The following is a 13,240-nucleotide window of genomic DNA, read 5'->3' as shown; positions in this document are numbered from 1 at the left end:
GAACTGGAGGCGAGCTCGCGGCCGCAGACTATATGTACCTGGCGCGCCAACGTCCGAGGGCTTCTCCGCGGTCATTTCCGGTGCGGTTCTCCTCTTGCTACCTGCGACGGTCGTTCGCTGCAGTACGGGAAGCCAGGATACGTTTACCTTAAGGCTTTCCTCTTTCTTGTTGAAACTGTTCGCGTGTTTTTGGATTTCTACAGGTTCTCTGAATAAGCGCGTGTGATAGTGCTTCTCTACAGCCAGAACTTCCGGATCAGCGAATTTTATTACGTGGTCGGTCTCATTCAGTGCGTGCTCTGCCACGGCCGATTTCTCCACCTGCCCCAAGCTGCAATGTCGCTTATGCTCTTTGATCCTGGTGTTAATGGATCGTCCAGTCATTCCGACATAAACTTTTCCGCATGTGCATGGTATACGGTATATTCCCGACATTGCAAATGGGTCTCTTTTCTCCTTCGCCGATCTAAGACACTCTTTGATCTTCCTTGTCGGTTTGAAAATCGTCTTTACGCCATGTTTGCGTAATATACGGCCGATTCTGTCCGTCACTCTGGGAATGTATGGCAGTCTGCGGCCGCGAGCTCGCCTCCAGTTCACCACCGGCAATGGAGGGTGAAGCTTTGATAAAGCCAACCACTCGTGCTGGCGAAACGTCAGAAAAATCATTAGATGAACGTCGGCCGAAGAACCCGAGACAGAAGCCAATAGGCAGTTTGTCAACAAGTGGCCACAAAAGCCTTAACAATTTTGGACTTAAATCTATACTCGATGTTAACAAATTTCTCTTCTTCAGAAACGCTTTCCTTACCATTGCCAGTCTATATTTTATATCTTCTCTACTTCGACCATCATCAGTTATTTTGCTCCCCAAATAGCAAAACACCTTTACTACTTTAAGTGTCTCATTTCCTAATCTAATTCCCTCGGCATCACCTGACTTAATTCGACTACATTCCATAATCCTCGTTTTACTTTTGTTGACGTTAATCTTATATCCTCCTTTCAAGACACTGTCCATTCCGTTCAACTGCTCTTCCAAGACCTTTGTTGTCTCTGACAGAATCACAATGTCATCGGCGAACCTCAAAGTTTTTATTTCTTCTCCATGGATTTTAATACCTATTCCGAATTTTTCTTTTGTTTCCTTTACTGCTTGCTCAATATACAGATTGGATAACATCGGGGAGAGGCTACAGCCCTGTCTCACTCCCTTCCCTACCATTCTCCCTTTCATGCCCCTCGACTCTTGTAACTGCCATCTGGTTTCTGTACAAATTGTAAATAGCCTTTCGCTCCCTGTATTTTACCCCTGCCACCTTTAGAATTAGATAGAGAGTATTCCAGTTAACATTGTCAAAAGCTTTCTCTAAGTCTACAAATAATAGAAACGTAGGTTTGCATTTCCTTAATCTTTCTTCTAAGATAAGTCGTAGGGTCAGTATTGCCTCACGTCTTCAGATATTTCTACGGAATCCAAACTGATCTTCCCCGAGGTCGGCTTCTACCAGTTTTTTTCCATTCGTCTGTAAAGAATTCGTGTTAGTACCAAGTAGTTAAGAAGATATATTACTTTACCTAGCTCTACTTCCAATTTCTCAGAGCAGCGTATATAGTAAATGACTAGTTTCTTACTTCTAGAAATGAAATTACACGCGTCCTATCTGTACACCAGAGATTAGAGAGTGAAACGGTATAGAAATAGCTATAAAGTGGTTCAATTCATTCACTGTCAGGCACTTAATTGTGAATTGCAGAGTAATCATGTAGATGATGATATAGATATAGATACATTTTATCTACCTTTCTGGCCCATCTATATCTGAATGTCATAATCTTTTTGGCACTTTTTAAAGAGTTTTGCTCCAATGCCCAGCTGCAGTAAGATTTATTACGTACAGAGTACTTACAAATGAACAAAATCAGGAGCTTAAGTAGCTGACACACTCTGCCATAAATGTTAGTGGAACCACCAAGAGCAGGAGAAGCAAAGACTTTGAGGAAACTGACGTCAGAGTTAACTGACGATCATACGTACATACGTAGCATACCTGCGTGAGCTGAGATCATTTTAAAATTACACAAGTTTCAGTTACGACTTAAACATCGCTACATTTCCTCTGTGAGGCAGTTTTTTTTTTTCAGTTACATATCGATGGCGTCAACTGCAAAATGAATCGAATTTCTCATGTCAGTACAGCAAAAATCCGATTACAGTTTCAATTAAATTCCGTTACACCTAGATGACGAGAGTCCAGATTGGTAGTTCGTAATTCGTTACAATGTCCCGCGTACAAAATTTCGCACGGACTGTGTAGCAATAATTAGAATGGAACTGTAGGGGAAAAATTATGAATCGGATTTTAACTAGTGGCATTTCAGTGTGTGTGTGTAAGCGTGTATATATATATGTGTGTGTGTGTGTGTGTGTGTGTGTGTGTGTGTGTGTGTGTGTGTGCTCGCAGGCAGACACACACACACACACGCATACACACACACTCACACACAAACACACACACACAAACACACACACACACACACACACACATACACACACACACAGAGAGAGAGAGAGAGAGAGAGAGAGAGAGAGAGAGAGCGGGAGGGAGATAGTTTGTTAGAGAGAGAGAGAGAGAGAGAGAGAGAGAAATACGAAATCCGGTCTCGGCATTTGTAAATGTGCCCTGCGAATCACAGGGCTGTTCGGCGAGGATTGGCGCGGTACCAATATAATTCGGTCGTTGTCGTTTCTGAGGATTCTTAGATGATTTTGAGTTTAAAATACTGGTCTTTGAACTGGTCTTTGAACCTTTTTGAACAGCCTTTCGTAGGATAATCGAGGTCTATCTTCATGGATCCGTGACGTATTTTATTCTGTCTCTCCGTGAGCATTTCAGTGGATAACACAACTTTGTGAAAAACATGCCTACTTATGACACTACCTTCGAATCTCATCAGTGTCTGACTAAATATTTGCGCAAGTATTTTCAGATAGTACTTCATTCCAGTTAAGTCTATGTACAGTTAAATCTATCTATTAATATTTTCTCCCACAACATTGATGCACAAGAACAGCAAGGGCATCAACACGCTTCCTTGAATCGTGTAACTTACGGAGCAAGGTGATCATCCTTTAGAACGTATGCGCGTCAGTAACGTTACACAGACGGGTAGGCTCCCCAGATTAGCAGGAAATTCGTAAAGTCCACAAGTGGAAATGATCACTACGTATCTTCACCGGGACTGAAAACTAATGAACTGAACACTGGCTGAGCACTCTATGAAGACTACGTACTGTTCAGAACTTATACAGATGTATACATTTCAATTAACGGGCGCTGACAAAATGGCACTCAGTAACTATGCACTTCAAATGTTTATTCGCAATTGCCTGAGCTTTGCGCGTAACACAGCCTTTAGAAAGCGGTGAAATATACGTGCATTTTAAGACACAGTCAAGTAAAAACGACACTGATGGGAAAAAAAACTTGGCGAAATTGTAATTAAGTGCCGTAACTGTTAATACTTTTATCCCACTGTGAGGCAAGATGGTCAATGCCTTCGTGAATAAATGTTTGAGGTTGCCTACGGAACAAGATTCTAACCAAGCGTGCACCTCTTCACCCAAAGCCAATCGACGGCCACTAATGTCTTACTTCAGGTCTCCGAAAATTAGGAAAACCCGCATGTGGAGATATCTGAGACTTTATAGATGACATGTACCGCTTCCCAGCGAAACTTCTGCAGCTTAGTCAAAACGATCTCCAGATCTTCCCCACCTCTCTCCATGCGATTTCCACAACTATGGATCCCTGAAGAAAGGCACTGATGCGCGTCGAGTTGCGTCGAACGAATAGGAACAGGCCTGTGTACAGTCATGGTCCCATAGGCTACTGCGAACATTTTTTCGTGAAGGCATTGACCACCCTTGATTCAGATTAGATTAGATTAGATTAGATTAATACTAGTTCCATGGATCATGAATACGATATTTCGTAATGATGTGGAACGAGTCAAAGTTTCCAATACATGACATAATTAATTTAATTTAACAACATACTTAAGTTAATATATCAACTTTTTACTTTTTTGTGTTTTTTTTTATTTTTATTTTTTATTTTTTTTTTTTTTTTTTTTTTTTTTTTTTTTAAGCTTTTGACAATGTTGACTGGAATACTCTCTTTCAAATTCTGAAGGTGGCAGGGGTAAAATACAGGGAGCGAAAGGCTATTTACAATTTGTACAGAAACCAGATGGCAGTTATAAGAGTCGAGGGGCATGAAAGGGAAGCAGTGGTTAGGAAAGGAGTGAGACAGGGTTGTAGCCTCTCCCCGATGTTATTCAATCTGTATATTGAGCAAGCAGTAAAGGAAACAAAAGAAAAATTCGGAGTAGGTATTAAAATTCATGGAGAAGAAATAAAAACTTTGAGGTTCGCCGATGACATTGTAATTCTGTCAGAGACAGCAAAGGACTTGGAAGAGCAGTTGAACGGAATGGACAGTGTCTTGAAAAGAGGATATAAGATGAACATCAACAAAAGCAAAACGAGGATAATGGAATGTAGTCAAATTAAGTCGGGTGATGCTGAGGGAATTAGATTAGGAAATGAGACACTTAAAGTAGTAAAGGAGTTTTGCTATTTAGGGAGTAAAATAACCGATGATGGTCGAAGTAGAGAGGATATAAAATGTAGACTGGCAATGGCAAGGAAAGCGTTTCTCAAGAAGAGAAATTTGTTAACATCGAATATAGATTTAGGTGTCAGGAAGTCGTTTCTGAAAGTATTTGTATGGAGTGTAGCCATGTATGGAAGTGAGACATGGACGATAACTAGTTTGGACAAGAAGAGAATAGAAGCTTTCGAAATGTGGTGCTACAGAAGAATGCTGAAGATAAGGTGGGTAGATCACGTAACTAATGAGGAGGTATTGAATAGGATCGGGGAGAAGAGAAGTTTGTGGCACAACTTGACTAGAAGAAGGGATCGGTTGGTAGGACATGTTCTGAGGCATCGAGGGATCACAAATTTAGCATTGGAGGGCAGCGTGGAGGGTAAAAATCGTAGAGGGAGACCAAGAGATCAATACACTAAGCAGATTCAGAATGATGTAGGTTGCAGTAGGTACTGGGAGATGAAGAAGCTTGCACAGGATAGAGTAGCATGGAGAGCTGCATCAAACCAGTCTCGGGACTGAAGACCACAACAACAACAACAATATTTTTTTTTCTTAATTTATATTTAAAAATTCCTCTATGGAGTAGAAGGAGTTGTCATTCAGAAATTCTTTTAATTTCGTCTTAAATACTTGTTGGTTATCTGTCAGACTTTTGATACTATTTGGTAAGTGACCAAAGACTTTAGTGCCAGTATAATTCACCCTTTTATGTGTGATGAATTACCCCAAAATATGATGCCATATGAAAGCAATGAGTGAAAATAGGCGTAGTAAGCTAATTTACTAAGATGTTTATCACCAAAATTTGCAATGACCCTTATTGCATAAGTAGCTGAACTCAAACGTTTCAGCAGATCATCAATGTGTTTCTTCCAATTTAATCTCTCATCAATGGACACACCTAAAAATTTGGAATATTCTACCTTAGCTATATGCTTCAGATTAAGGTCTATATTTATTAATGGCGTCATACCATTCACTGTACAGAACTGTATGTACTGTGTCTTATCAAAATTCAGTGAGAGTCCGTTTACAAGGAACCACTTAGTAATTTTCTGAAAGACAGTATTGACAATTTCATCAGTTAATTCATTCTTGAACAACAGTTATGGCGATTACTTTTGAAATAATAAACAGTTTACATTCTTGCTTCTGTTCGGCTGCCCCTTAACATAACATAAAAGATAGTGAAAATTTACGATACAAGGATACAATAGACAGTGAAGTAAATTTGTTCAGATATAAGCTGAGTAATTATAAAATGTCAATGTAGTCTCTTGCAGGAGAATACTTTTAATAGTCATGGGCATTCCCAAGGCTCGCGAGGAAATTTCTAGAAAATATGTCATTCTAATTGTAATAACTGATAAATGAACGGTTTATTTAAATAACAATATAATTTATCGCAAACGGAAGGTTCGGGGCCCCGTAACTATAGCACTGAATTTTAGTAAGACTTACATTTTAAGGAGGAATACTCTGAACACGGAAAATTTTAGTCTGATACCGATAAGAACGCTATGTTTCCAGAAGAAGTAAAACAGTTGCTTGAAAGATCAAGAGGAAGCGTGAGTATACAAGTAAGTTACGTCGATCCACAAACAATTTTTAGGCGGGTGAAACTTTTGACATGCACTTGGTTCACAGATATAGTACATTAAGAATATTTCTTTATATGAAATCTTTCAAAATGAAGAGAGTATTGCCAGTACCAGTCGGAACACTATACTGTGGATCATGAAATATAGTCACAGAGTACTTTCATATGAAATTAGTCGTTAATGATTTTTCTTTTCAGTCATCAGTCTTTTCAGAGTAGCAGCTACCCCCTACATCCTCAATTATTTGTTGGATGTATTCCAAACTCCGTCTTCCTCTATAGTTTTTATCATCAACAGCCACCTCCAGCATCATGTACGTTATCTCCTGATCCCTAAACGGCTGTCCTAACATTCAGCCACTTTCTGTCAGTGTTTCCCAGATGATTCTGAGGAAAACATCCTCGTTCCTTACCTAATTTCCAACCTTTTTCTGTAGCACCACATCTCTACGGCCTTGATACTCTTCTGTTCTCGTTTTCCCACATTCCACGTCTCACCGTCATACAATGTTGAGCTCCAAGCGTACATTCTCAGAAATTTCTTTCTCGAGTTAAGACTTATATTAGATACTTCCAGACATCTCTTACGCAAGCATGCCTTTTTCGCCAGTCCTAGTCTGCTTTTTATGTCCTCCTTTCTCCGTCCGTCATGGGTTATTTTGCTGTCTAGGTGCCGGCCGAAGTGGCCGAGCGGTTCTAGGCGCTACAGTCTGGAACCGCGCGACCGCTACGGTCGCAGGTTCGAATCCTGCCTCGGGCATGGGTGTGTGTGATGTCCTTAGGTTAGTTAGGTTTAAGTATTTCTAAGTTCTAGGGGACTGATGACCGCAGTACTTAAGTCCCATAGTGCTCAGAGCCATTTTGCTGCCTAGGTGGCAGAATTTCTTAACCTCGTCTGCTTCGTGATCACCAATTGTAACGTAAAGATCCTAGCTGTTCTCATTTCTGCTACTTCTCATTACTTTGTTCTTTCTTCGATTTAGTATCAGTCAATATTCTGCAGTCATTGGGCTCTTCGTTCTATTGAACACATCCTGCAGTTCTTCACTTTCACTTTGGATAGTGATGTCATCTGCGAACCTCATCGTTGATCTCCTTCCGCCCTGAATTTCAATCCAACTCTTGAAACATTTTCTTATTTGCGTCATTGCTTCTTCGATGTATAGACTGACGAGAAGGGACGAGGGACTACATCCCTTTCCTACACCTTTTTTAATTCGAACATTTCGTTCGTAGTCTTCTAGTCTTATTGCTCCTTCTTCATTATTGTACATACTGTATGTTACTCGCCTTTCCCTATAGCTTATCCCGATTTTTCTCAGAATTTCAAACATCTTGCACAATTTTACATGGTCGGTCGCTTTCCCCAGACCGACAAGTCATATGAACGTGCCTAGACTTTTTCTTCAGTTTGGCACCCAATATCAAACGCTATGTCTGAACTGCCTATGGTCCCTTCACCTTTCCTAAAGTCAAACTGATTGTCATATAATGGATCCTCAATTTTATTTTCCATTCATGTGTATGTTATTCTTGCCAGCATCTTAGATGCGTGAGCTTTTAACGTGATTGTGCGATAATTCTCGCTCTTCTCGGCTCTTGTTATCTTCTGAATAGAGTGGTTCATGTTTTCCAAAAACTCTGCTGGTAGAGTATATCGCCAGTCGCATACATTCTATAGACCAACGCGAACAGTCGTTTTGTTACCACTGCCCCCTATGATTATGGAAATTCCGATGGAGTGTTATCCATTTCTTCTCCCTCATTTGACCTTAATTGTTGGTACGGCGGGTACCAGGTTGAGATTCATTGGGAGAGTCCTTAGAAAATGTAGTCCATCAACAAAGGAAGTGGCTTACAAAACACTGGTTCGACCTATACTTGAGTATTGCTCATCAGTGTGGTATCCGTACCAGATCGGGTTGACGGAGGAGATAGAGAAGATCCAAAGAAGAGCGGCGCGCTTCGTCACAGGGTTATTTGGTAACCGTGATAGCGTTGCGGAGATGTTTAGCAAACTCAAGTGGCAGACTCTGGAAGAGAGGCGCTCTGCATCGCGGTGTAGCTTGCTCGCCAGGTTTCGAGAGGGTGCGTTTGTGGATGAGGTATCGAATATATTGCTTCCCCCCACTTATACCTCCCGAGGAGATCACGAATGTAAAATTAGAGAGATTAGAGCGCGCACGGAGGCTTTCAGACAGTCGTTCTTCCCGCGAACCATACGCGACTGGAACAGGAAAAGGAGGTAATGACAGTGGCACGTAAAGTGCCCTCCGCCACACACGGTTGGGTGGCTTGCGGAGTATAAATTTAGAAAAAAAAATTCTTCCAAAGCTCTGTTAAATTCTGATTCTAACACTGGATCCCCTATCTCATCCTTGTCGACTCCTGTTTCTTCTTCTAGCTCGTCATCAGACCAGTCTTCCCCTCATAGAGACCTTCAGTTCACTCTTTCCTCCTACCCGCTATCTCGTCTGCATTTAACAGTGTAATTCCCATTGCACTCTTAATGTTACTGCCCTAACTTTTAATTTCACCGAAGGTTGTTTTGACTTTCCTGTATGCTGAATCCGTCCTTCCGACAATATTTTATTTTTCGATTTCTTCATATTTTTGAAACAGGCATTTCGTCTTAGCTTCCCTGCACTTCCTGTTTATGTCGTTCCTAATTAACTTGTATCTCTGTATTCCTTAATTTCTCTGAACATATTAGTACTTCCTTCTTTCGTCTATCGGCAGAAATATTGTATCTGTTATCCATGGTTTCTTCGCAGTGGCCTTCCTTGTACCTATGGTTTCCTTTCCAATTTCTGCAACTGCCCTCCTTAGAGATGTCCATTCCTCTTCAGCTATACTGCCAACTGAAGAGCTCAATATGGCAGTGTCTAGAGCACCAGAGAACTTCAGTCGTATTTGTTCATTCTCTTAGTACTTCCAATAATTTGCGCACTGATCCTTCCTGACTAGTCTATTAAACTTCAATCTACTCTTCATCATTACTACATTGTGATCTGGGTCTACACGTGCGCTTGGGTATGCCTTCCAATCCAATATATGAGTCCGGATTCTCTGACTGACCATGACGTAATCTAACTAAAATCTTCCCATGTCTCCCCGCCGTTTTCTGTCGAACCTGATGAGGACGACCCTATCACTGAACTGTTCACAGAAAATCAGTCTGTCCTCTACCTCCCTGTTCATAACAAATCCTACTCTCTTTATACCATTTTCTATTACTGTTGATATTACACTACACTCGTTTGACCAGAAATCCTTGCCTTTCTTCCATTTCACTTCACTGACTCGCATTACATCTAGACTGGGCCTTTGCATTTCCCTTTTCAGATTTTCAAGCTTCCCTACCACGCTGAAACTAAATTACACGCCTCGACTAGTAGAGAGTTATTCTTTCGTTGGTTATTCAGTCCCTTTCGCATGGTCTTCCCCCCATTGGCAGTGCTCTCCTGGGTATCCGAATGGGTGACTACTCGGGAATCATTTGTCAATGGAGAGTCCGTCATGACACCTTTTCAATTACAGGCATCGTGTCCTGTGGATACGGATTATGTTTCTTTAATTCAGTGGTTGCTATTGCCTTCAGCTTCTTCATGCTGTTGGTCATTGTTGATTCTTCCCCTTTTAGGGCCAGTTCTACACCCCAAGGGCAAGAGAGTGGCCTGAACGTATATCCGCCCCTCAGGCCACTTTAACAAGGCCGTAGCTTGAATGAGGACGATTTCTTGTACCGCAAGTCTTCGGCCGCTGTTGCTGACCATTTTTATTCAAAATTTAAGCGGTGATGGGGCTATAACCCAGCACCGAGACCGTTTTGATTACTGATCAAATACGCTACTCAAGGACCACGAGGCTCGCTGCTAACGTGTTTTCAGTACTAACATAAAATAAAATAAGAAAAAGTACATCGTAAAAGAAAAGAGGGATATTGGTATCAGGAATGTATAAGAATAAGTAGGGTGCTAATTCTGTTAGAAACAGGCCTGAAGTTACTTCTGCATCTTCCAGTGACACTCCATATAATATAACATGATACATACTGAAAAATCAAGAAATCCTAATTCCAGTCACAAATTTCATTTGATGAGTGATGTAATCGAAATGTCACCGTTTGTTGTGGCACTCCGCCAGGACCTGGGTCTTTACGTCGATGTACAGATTTAAGTCTACTGGCATTACTAGCTAACTCAGCAGCGGTACGACTGTTGATATTTCCGTTCTCTAGGGACATTTTAAGGCATTATTCAACATTTCGGATTTTGTTCTGCGGCAGGTATGCGATTCGGGCAACTGCAGACCAAAGTGGGGCTGGCATCGATGCTGCAGAAGTTCCGCTTCGAGACGTGCGCCGAGACGGCTGTGCCGCTAAAGTTGGCACCCCTGTCATTCGTCATGGCGCCCGTGGGCGGCATCTACCTCAGGGTGACGCGACGCAACGAGGCAGCCCCAGCATAGGCTGACTGATAACCCGACACGGCTCCAAGCCATATCGGGCATACAGTGCACCCCACATATGGCTGATCTGGACAGCTGTCGGCGTTTGATGTGCTGGCTCCCACTACAAAAGCACAAGACACCGTGTCTGCCCCAAGCAGTGTATCATTAATCGTTCTGTATTCCACTTTTACTGCAAAAATACACTCTTATAATATTTTGAAATAAATAAACTGTGTACTGCTTGCTGTCTAATTTTGTGGCATATTTTAATCAAATGGTTTAAACGGCACTACGGGACTTAACATCTGAGGTCATCAGTCCCCTCGACTTAGAACTGCTTAAAGCTAACCAACCTAAGGACATCATATACATCCATGTCCGAGGCAGGATTCGAACCTGCGACCGCAGCAGCAGCGCGGTTCCGGACTGAAGGGCCTAGAACCGCTCGGTCACAGAGGCCGGCCATATTTTAATCAAATCTCCCATTTGTAATTGTTTTTGTAGGATATGTAGCATACCTGCAGAATGGGCAAATTCATGTTGATAAACCTGTCGGAAAAAGTTTCATGCTGAACCTGAATGCGGTTACAGAATAATTAGCTAAATGTGCCATACTCTGATGCGTGCCTGAAAATGATACACAGACAGGTATGCGAGATACGCAGCATTAACGAAACATACACGATCCAGCGAGATTAACGTGTTCACCGCCTATTTTAGACGTCAACGTGCAATAACCACTCACAGAGTGCAGGATGGCAGCACTATCACTTGCTGTTGTGGTCTTCAGTCCAGAGACTGGTTTGATGCAGCTCTCCATGCTACTCTATCCTGTGCAAGCTTTTTCATATCCGAGTACTTACTGCAACCTACATCCTTCTGAATATGCTTAGTGTATTCATCTCTTGGTCTCCCTCTACGATTTTTACCCTCCACGCTGCCCTCCAGTGCTAAATTTGTGATCCCTTGATGCCTCAGAACATGTCCCACCCACTGGTCCCTTCTTCTAGTCAAGTTGTGCCACAAGCTCCTCTTCTCCCCAATTCTGTTCAATACCTTCTCATTAGTTATGTGATCTACCCATCGAATCTTCAGCATTCTTCTGTAGCACCACATTTCGAAAGTTTCTATTCTCTTCTTTTCCCAACTATTTATCGTCCGCGTTGTGTAACGCGCGCCTAGGGAACACGATACTCATTAAAGCCTGTACTACGGTAAGTTAACGGGCTTCACCTTATGAGAAAGGATTTTAGTATAGATATTGACCGGGTGTACCTAAATGGTGGCAAATCAGACTTACACCCACTCTATAATAACAATGATACGTCAAATAAGTCCGAAATGCCACTACAAGTCAGGACGGACAAAAAAAAACAACACAGAAGATGCTACCAATTTGTTAATAATACGGTCGCCAGCCTAATTAGGCATTAACTGAGTTTCTTCCCTGTACAAGTTGGCAGATATTCGTGCAACGCAACAAGTAGTAATACTGCATAATATAGTAGAATTTTAGGATAATTTCACTTTCTGTACTGATAAGGATAAACAATAAATACATAACACTACACTATAATGTTCACTACAAAACTTCGTACAGTCTATTGATCTGATTAAAATCGGGCATAGGTTACCCTATAAATAGCACTTTCGAGTCACACATACAATGTCAGTTTTTATAAAGATAAAACACTGATAAATTTTGGCTTTTATATTGACTTTAACTTTTGCTGGTCAAATCAATTTAGAGCACTTCAGAATTCAAATGAATAAAAAAAGGGGGGGGGGGACCCTGAAACTGTTATGATCACTGTATAAAAAAATTTGATTACTGAAATCATTATGCGCTCAAGACTTCCAATATATGAGTTACTACTCTTTTTGTCTAATTTGCTGCTCATTTAAATACCATTATATCTGTCTCGAAATAATTAAACTTCATAACTAAATCAATATCAAAGTTATCTTCCAACTTTGTCAGACCTTCGTTATTCATTTATTGGTTCATTAACAAAACAGTTCTTTAAAAACCATTCTTACATAGTTAGGTCTGCAAGTAATTATTATTAACACAAACATTAATTTTTCATTTCGGGACACTCGGATTGCACAACATTTGGAAAGGACCCTATCTAGGTTAATTGAGAGGATAATGAAATGATAGGACAGTTCTGGTAAAATTTAAGTTGTTATTGAACAGTATGTAACAAAAGTAACACTGGTCCATACGAATACAGTACTAAAAGTTCCAACCTGTTCGTATCGATGCGGCGGTTGGCAGGCGGCGAGATGGCGAGGCACAGAGCACACATACGACCACAGCTATGGCTCTTGACGTACCGGCACTTTATTTCTTCATAGCGTCGCAATACTTTTCCGCATAGTGCCTATGGAATTTTGCCACGCTGTATGGGCGTTGGAACGGCATACCCGAGGCTCAATGAAACTACGTCTTCCAGGAGAGCCTCCTCGCTCCAGAACGTGTTGCTCAGACCAATGCCAAACTCCA

The 13,240-nt window shown here is 41.3% G+C and overlaps 1 protein-coding gene across 1 annotated transcript in view; it reads left to right on the top strand.

The window, feature by feature from the left end:
* The window catches only part of LOC126094798 (cytochrome P450 6a2-like), a 230,274-nt gene extending 219,347 nt beyond the window's left edge, over positions 1–10,927 (top strand). The window contains exon 7 of the mRNA XM_049909364.1: positions 10,568–10,927. Within this exon, the coding sequence (XP_049765321.1) occupies positions 10,568–10,749 (182 nt within the window). The 3' untranslated portion in view covers positions 10,750–10,927. The remainder of the gene's footprint in view (positions 1–10,567) is intronic.
* The last annotated feature ends 2,313 nt before the right edge of the window (positions 10,928–13,240 follow it).

This window comes from Schistocerca cancellata, chromosome 8 (genome assembly GCF_023864275.1).
Source record: "Schistocerca cancellata isolate TAMUIC-IGC-003103 chromosome 8, iqSchCanc2.1, whole genome shotgun sequence".
NCBI lineage: Eukaryota > Metazoa > Arthropoda > Insecta > Orthoptera > Acrididae > Schistocerca > Schistocerca cancellata.
Note: the sequence above shows the minus strand (reverse complement) of the source record. Positions and strands in the feature narration are given on the sequence as shown.